This window comes from Nannospalax galili, unplaced genomic scaffold, assembly GCF_000622305.1.
Source record: "Nannospalax galili isolate Female #2095 unplaced genomic scaffold, S.galili_v1.0 scaffold50, whole genome shotgun sequence".
In the NCBI taxonomy this organism is placed as follows: domain Eukaryota; kingdom Metazoa; phylum Chordata; class Mammalia; order Rodentia; family Spalacidae; genus Nannospalax; species Nannospalax galili.
The window spans coordinates 1650012-1658613 of NW_008328749.1; the positions used below are offsets into that span (position 1 = coordinate 1650012).

The 8602-nt window shown below is 37.8% G+C and overlaps 1 protein-coding gene across 1 annotated transcript in view; it reads right to left on the reverse strand.

Annotated features, from left to right (window-relative positions):
* Nucleotides 1–921: 921 nt before the first annotated feature.
* The window catches only part of Odam (odontogenic, ameloblast associated), a 19888-nt gene continuing 12207 nt past the window's right edge, over nucleotides 922–8602 (reverse strand). The window contains exon 10 of the mRNA XM_008829602.1: nucleotides 922–1233. Within this exon, the coding sequence (XP_008827824.1) occupies nucleotides 922–1233 (312 nt within the window). The remainder of the gene's footprint in view (nucleotides 1234–8602) is intronic.

Here is an 8602-nt window from a genome sequence, read left to right on the forward strand (position 1 = left end):
GAATAGAGAGGATAAGCATGTGAGTGAGTATATATGTGTGTGTGTGTGTGTGTATGTGTGTGTGTGTGTGTATATGTAACATGCTATCTAAACTTTGATTTTGGTTTCTTCTACTTAGCTGGAATTACTATAATGAAAATTGCTAATTGCTATTTAATTCTAAATTCAGAAATCCAGAAATGTTTTTCTCTCCATGTTTTTTATATGTTTCTTGACATTTAGTAGTGACTTTTCCTATGCTTGAGGCCTAGTTTTCTCTTCCTTGGTTTCTTAAAACCAATTCCTCCTAAATTTTCTTCTTTCTTTTTCTTTTGACAGTAGCCTTATATTTTGTTCTTTCTTTTCTCAACTTACTGTGCTTGACACTTATTTTTAGTCTTCAATTGTTCTGAACAAAATAGTCAACTTCTGATTTCTAACACTATGCCTTTAGCTAAATCTCTTCTCCAAGTACCCAGAGTCTTTCATACAACTGCACAACTCATTTTGATGTTTGATGGGTATCTCAAATGCAATCTAACTAAAATGAACTTGGTATTTTTCTTAACAAATGTGTTCTTGATGGTTGATAATCACTCAGCTGTTCAACCAAGAAATATGAGCTCACCACAGTTTTTTCATTTTATTTTATTATTTGATGGTGAATTTTAGTCATTTCATCCCCTTCCCTCCTCCCTTCCCCATCTCCCCACTGCTGAAACCCTTCTTCTCAAGCCTCCTTTCTACCTTCACATCATCTTTGTGTGTGTGATCCACTGAGTCTAATTAGAGTTCATTACCTGAGCACGAGTGGAAGGTTGGTTACCAGAGCATGAGCAACTTATTGGTGGCTACACCTCGGAAGAAAAAGTGACACCCTATCCCTATTAATTACCATTGGTTCCTCAAGGAGAGGTGGGATCTCGGGAAGAGGGCTCCCATCTATGGTGAAATGTTCATGGGCCCGATCTTGTGCACGTCTAGTGCAGGTAACCACAGCTGCGGTGAGCACATGAGTGAATGGGCTGTCTTATCTTGAAGACTTTGCCACAGATCTCCCCATGCTCTGGTCATGCATTTCCCCCCCTGCTGTGATGTTCTCTGAGACCTGGAGGGAATGGTAATCACATCCCATTTGGAGGCCAGCATTCCACCATCAGGTATTCTTGGCATTTCGAAAGTTATGAGTCTTTGCATTAACTGCTGCCCGCTGCAGTAAGAAGCTTCTGTAAACACACTGAAAGCAGCACTACACTATGGATAAAAAACATGAGTATTTAGAAGGCAGTTTGACAACATAACTATTCAGCAAAATAATAGTAGTATTAGGGCCTTTGACTTCTCCAGTCAGGGGCTCTTGCTGAGTTTATGGTACTAGGTTTTATTCTGTCTTGTGGAGACCTCAAATCTAATCAGAAAGTGGAACTTGTTTCCCTTACAGTCCTGCCTCTTTTGTACCAGAGTGCACATCTTTCCTGGCATGTCATTATTGTAACTTGCAGGAATTAAAGCTGGATGAGATTATTGATGATTTTTCTTCCTCAGCAGCCTGCATAGACCCTTTTGGTTTCTGGCAGCTAGCCAGTAGGGAGGAAGCTTCTAAGCTCAATTCCAGCTTTATTTCTCTGTTTTACATCCAAGAAGTGTGGTGTCTTCAACAATATAGTGTTATCAACTAATTCTCGTGTGTAGCCAAGAGGAAAGGTAAGAGTCAAATTGTTTTTGGCTCTGGGGTCTCCTTGACCTACAACTGGTACAGAGGTATTGCACAGCTGGCACTGGAGTTTTTATTTAGTGATTTTTTTTCCTTGAAAAAGAGTTTGAAGGGATTCATATGAAATAAGTTGGACAGATTGCCACACACAAGATGTCATAGGATTCTTACAGGACTTAGATGGCAGAAGTAAAAATTAATGTGAAGTGCCCAATCCTAGGTGACACATTTACAATGGAACCTCTACACCTAATGCATAGTAGAACAAAGGGTAGAGAGAACACTAATGCATCTCTCAACTCTCCTCAATGAAGCTCCCTCATGCAGCAGAGGTCCATGAACACAAAAGGACACAGATGGTCAAAGCATAGAGAATAAGAGTGTTCAGAGTGTGGGTCCTTGTACAGGTCTCTCATACTAATCTTTACCTACCCAGGGCTCAGGGACCATTGTGGACAAGGGAGCAGAAAGATTGTAAGAGCCAGGGGAGGAGGTGCATGACCATATCTAAATAGAGTCTTACAGGCTCCTGCGACTTTGCTCATATGAATCTACAGCAATTATATCAACACGCACAAGACCTATGCAGACTCAACCAGACAAAAACCCAGCATAGAACTGTGGAAATGGGCATCAGAACCCAATCTTAGCTGAAGAACTATTGGCAGCTGATTACTACTGGGGGAGGAACAGTTGATCTTCTTAAAAGGCAGTACTCTAGATAGGTTGACTAGATCTCAGTGGATGAGTTTGCACTGAACGACATCTGGGGACACTAACTTGACTCAATAGGCCTTAATATCAAGGACAGAATGCATGAAATCCAGGGGCCTGCTATGGCAGGCTGCCAGTCGGGAAAGGGGTATAAAGATGGTTAAGATGTATGAAATACATATAAATTCAATAAAAAATAAAAAATAAAAGAATTAATGTGTCAATATAGTAAAGTACTATATAAGGGAAAACTTTCTAAAGATTAAGAGCATCCATCCCTGTATGTATCGAGGAAGTGGCTCAGTGACCGGGGACTGCAGTACAACAGAAGGGATCATTGTGTTGCCAATGGAATTAGATTAGCTCTCTGTACCATTTCCACTCTAATACTTAGACTGGGTGGTTCAGGAAGAATACCTACAGGAATATTTTAGCAACCAAGAAAAAAAATTCTTTAGTCATTAATGGATTAGAATTAGTGGCAAGGAAATGCACATTACAAACCACAGTTTGGTAGAACTTGGTATTGGATTAACTCTTAATTCTGTGAGAGAGCAAAAATATGTGGCATCTTGTGGTCTGTAGAAGTTGGAACTTGGAGAAATTAAGTACATGGGTACCCTTTGGACAATTGTCATCATCTTTTGTGATTTAAAAACCATGAGAAATAGTTTAGTCTTTAATAGCCTTTTATTGTGTTAATAATAAAGATTTTTTAAATTAAAAATAACTGTGCTGCCTTTCTTTTAAGAGAACAGACCCAAATTCATACCCGAGTTTTCCTCAAAGCCTTATTCACTTCAAAGTGAATTCAGTGGCTCCAAATTCTTGAAAAAAGAATTAGAACCCCATGTGTCAATGTTACGGTATATGAGTAAACTTACCAATCCTTGGTTATTTACTTTTACTTTTATTTTTTGGTGTTTTTGAGACAGAGTCTCCTAGTAGCCCCAGCTGGCCTGGAACTTGCTGTGTAGACTAGGCTGGCCTTGAACTCACAGAGATCCACCTGCCTCTGCCTCCCAAGTGCAGGGATTAATGGCATGAGCCACCATGCCCAGTGGTTATTTTGCCCCTAAGCTATTTGAAAGAAAAGTGGTTGCAGTTATTGAATTTAAGCTAAATTGGAGAAAATCCTAGAGCTCCTACCAGGCTGATCCGCACAATGGCTTGGACTTCCTCTGGCACCAAGAATGTGATTAATAAACACTGAGTGTATGCACTGAGCTCTTCAGAGTCTGCTTTGGCCATCCCTGCTCTTCTGGAGGGTGAAGCCTGAAAGCCATCATCTAAGCATCCCTATAATGATTTCCTGTACATCATACTCATAACCTATGATTTTACCAGTTTAATTTGAACTTATAATAAATTTTATTACCAAATTGTTGTAGTTTGTATTAAATTATTTTGAAAAATTTTATTGAATTTTTGTGATTTTCATACAGTGTACTTTGATGGTATTTAGATCCCCTTTCCTATCCACTCCTCCCTGCATAGACCCCCACCCAATTTAATGTACTCTTCTATATTTATAATACAGCCTACAGAGTTTGATTTCTGTCCCCAAATGTCCTTCAGTGTGGGTCCATCCACTGGGCTCATCAAGAGTCCCATCCCTGTAAAACACCGTCTTTCCCCCTCCCAGCAACCATCAATTGCCCAAAGTTTCTTAGGATGGGCAGGGTCTAGGCTGAGAATTTTTGTCTATTCTGAGCTTGCCCAGGACTTGTCATGCTGTCACCATTGCTATGAATTCATATGAATAAGTGACCAGCTGTCTGGAAGACTCTGTTTCCTTGTGGTTATCCACTCCTCTGGCTCTTACAGTCTTTTCACTTCCTGTACTACAATGATCCCTGAGCCTTGGGAGGCAGGGGTTTGTAATAGCCATCCTATTCAGAGATAAGCACTCTGTGGCCTCTTGTTCTCTGCACATTGGCCAATTGTGGGTTTCAGTGTTAATCACTATCTGCTGCATAAGGAAACTTCTCTGGTGAGAATTAAGAGATGCATTCATCCTAAGTGTAGAGGTTGCATTGAAGAAGTGTCACCATAAGGTTAAGTATATCAGAGACACTTATTCTCAACATTTGACCAGTTCTATTACTCTACAATAGTCTCTATCTGTTGCAAAAAGAAGCTTCTTTGATGAGGGATGAAAAGAACACTTGTCTGTAAATATGAGGATGCATATTTAGAATAAAGTAAAATATTACATTGGTCTAGGGATGTGGCAAAGCAGGTTTTTCTCTAGCATCTATGACCTCTCCAGCCATGTGTATATGGCTATGTTTACTATTATAAACATGAATTCCCTCCCATTGAGTGGGCCTTAATTGCAATTAGACTGCTTTTGATTAACCCCAAGATAAAAGTGCCACTACTGCACCAATAATGATAGTTCGCTATTTCATTCATTGTTATTAGGCTCTATAGCTTGGTAGGACCACTGATTGGTTTTCTCCCTTGGCAGCTTGTATAGTATTATCTTTTTATTTTATTTATTTTATTTTATGTGTATAAGTGTTTTGCATGCATATATGTAAGTGGACCTGTGTTGCACAGTGCCTGCAGAGGTCAGAAGAGGGCATCAGATCTTGTGGAACTCGAGTTACAGATGGTTGTTAGCTATCATGTGGGTGCTGGGAACTGAACCTGGGTCCTCTAGAAGAACAGCCAGTGCTCCTAAATGTTGAACCATCTTTTCAGTCTCTGTATTAAATTCTTGGTTTACCATATTCACTATGCATTACAAATAGTTTTATTTTTAAGTTTAGTGTTCATTTTTTTATTGTCTACATTCCGTTTTCACAAAAGGTTTTTTTTTTTAACAGTAATGTCTTTAAAAAAAATTTTTAATAACTACATGATTAGAAGAATTATTTCACTACAGATTTAACATATTCATTAACACACTCCAGAGCAAGAGTACATCTCTTTCACAAGTGGGTGAAAGTTTCTAGGTTCACAGTTGAGTTAATACAGTTATACAATATTGAACTCAGCATAAGCCCTGTAAGACATAAAATTGAATGAGTTTTTTAACCTTATTTTTTATAGTTTATTACAAAACTTCCCTTCTCAATTTTTGTAAGCATTACATGTATCATTGTTCTAGTTTAAAAGCTTCCTTCTGTGCACTCTCTCTCTCTGTCTCTCTGTCTCTCTGTCTCTCTCTCTCTCTCTCTCACACACAACACACACACACACACACACACACACACACACACGCACATTCTGTCTAAAATGTTTGAGATGGATACTCCTTCTCCCTGAGACAAGTGTCTCTGACAGAGGTTCAGGAAAAGACCTGGAGAGCCATGCATCCTGGTCTAATTTCTCTTAGCAGCTTATTTAACCTGGACAAGTCTTTTAACTGTTACTAACCACTCAATTATTCATCATTAAACTACAACAAAAATGTTTTCCTATGTTCTACACAGCTTTAACAATTTAACTAAAAATGCTATTTCTTTTATGAAATGTAGTGATACTAAAACCTTTTACTGATTGTCTATGTTAGGTACACTTCTGATTTTCTCCGTGTACATGGGCCAGTATTTCAAGGTTCCCCTTTAGTTTTATACTTGAATAATTAAAATATAAGATTTTGGGGGCTGGAGAGATGACTCAGTGGTTAAGAGCAGCGACTGCCCTTGCATAGGACCCGGGTTCAATTCCCAGCACCCACATGGCAGTAAACAACCATCTGTAACTCCAGTTCCAGGGGACTTTGATGCCCTCTTCTGACATCTGTGGGCATTGCAAAAGTGCACTTACATACATGCAGGCAATGTAATTATACAGAAAAATAAAAACAATAAATAAAATATTTTAAAATATAAGATTTCTACATTTAACAAAAATTTTAGTTGTGGTAAATCCTATAAGATCTTTATAACTAGAAAATGATGTCAGCTTTAGACTATTTATGTTAACTTTGTCAAATTGTTTGTACACGGAATACTGAACAAATGACAAATGTAGTATATATTATCTATAAAAGCACACATTCACATTCATAAATGCATAGATTCGTAATAGGTTTATGGGATAAACTATAAAAATTGCTCCATTTTGGAAAGAAAAGAGACTTAGAGAGTTAAGTTTCTAAGATTATAAATCTGGTGAGCTATGTTACTAGAATTCAGGATTAGTCATTTCCTAACCATAACATGAGGAACATGAAATGAATTAAGAATTATAGGCTTAGTGAATCATAGTAGGGTTTCTGAAATTTTAAATAATTTCATAATCTATTATTTTAAAACGGTTTAACATAAAAGTGATTAAATTTAGATTTACTTGAACAAAATACCAATAATAGGTATTAAAGATAATTTTTAATTTTAAATATTTTAACTGGGTTTAAAATATGATACATTTTGGCTAGGATGGGGAATTTTTGAAACAAAAGCAAAACAACAAAATTTTTTAACCATAATGGGACACCTTAGAAGGCAAATGTTAACTTTCTATTTTTAGGATATATCAAATATACAAAATTATAAATAAAATTTGGGGGAATTAGTAAATAGCTTAGCTCTTGGTCTTTGCCATTGTTATTAATTTATTGACAGGGAATATCAAGGAGTATCCAAAGTAGGTTACATTCAGTAATTCATTATCTAGTGGCTGTGTTTTCATTATATTCCAGATACTGTAGAAGTCACTGTAAACAGCAGAGAAGACATTCCTATACCTCCAATGAGTTTACAGCTTATTAGACAATTTAAAGTAACAATAGACTTTGTATGTGAAATGACTGAGGATGAGCAGACACTATAGCAATACACAAAGGTAAAGATCAAAAATTGGTAAGGTACCAGATAAACAATATTCCTGGGAGGAGGCACAGATCAGTGCACGTGGAGTATTCCACAGAACATAGAATTTTCTTTGGGTTGAGTAGAACCACCAAGGTTAGATGACAGATGTGTCAGCAGGACCAAGTAAGGATGGACCTTGTAAGTCTACTAAAGGAATCTGAAACCTAAACAGAGGCCAACTTGAATGGATTGAGTGTTTTCAAGCACAAGCAGGAATTAGGCTTCCAGTTCTGAATGTTAGTGATCAAATTTGTTGAGTTCCCCAAAATATAAGGGTGGCCTATGGTAGAGTAGTGATAGTGAGGGTAAAGATATTCAACAAATGCATGTGAGAAAAAACCTTCAGCACATAAACTTTTATCTTCTGACAGTGGCAGAGGCTTATTTATATATTTGTTTCACTCTGTAAGGCAACAGTTTTGCAGCTGGGTAAAGTGTCTCTTTGCCTGTAATTACAGAAGTTGAGAGGTTGAGGTAGGAGGATTGCTGTGAGTATGGGACCAGCCTGGGCTGTAAGTGAATTTCAGGCTAGCCTAGACTACAAAACAAATGTAGAGATTTTTGAATAATGATCAAATGTAGGCAGAAACTCAAAAAAATTAATAAATTAACTTACAAAAGGGTGAGCTTTATATTGTTTTGACTTCTTCTTTCTTGCCATTTCCCCATGTAGAGAGGATAGGGATAGCTAGGCCTCTGTAAGGAAGTCAGTTACAGTAGCCTGAGGCATCAGAGGAGGGAATAGAGAGGAGAAAGGGAAACTCAGAGATGAGGGTCAAGGTATGCACACTTCTCTCAAATCCTTGGCTGACCCTGAAATATGTATGAGTTTTAAGGAACTTGGGGGAAAACAACAGCTGGAAATCTGATTAGCGATTTCTACAGTTTCCTTTTTTATTTATTTTAAAATTTTATGTGTATGAGTGTTTTCCCTGCATGCATTTAAATGCAATAAATGCATGCAATGCCAGCTGAGGCCAGAAGAGGGCATTGGATCACCAGGACCTGGAGATGCATTTGGTTGTTGGCTGCCATATGGGTTCCGGGAACTGAGCCAGGGTCCTCTGACTGAGCAACCAGTGCTGTTAATCACTGAGCCATCTCTCTAGCTCTATTGCCTTTGTTTTAAAGAAAGACGTTTTAAAGAAAGACTTAGAAGTTAGAGGCTTGCTGATTTAGAGTTTGTCTGTACCCTAGCTTTTTATTGAAACACAAGAGCAACGACCCCACAGGTAAATATTACTGATGGGACAGAGTTTTCCCTTTGGCACTAAGGACAAGAGGAAAATGCATAAATAAACAAACAGTAACAGTAAAGACAAAACAAAATCAGCCCTCTACAGGATCAATGAAGAATGACATCCTT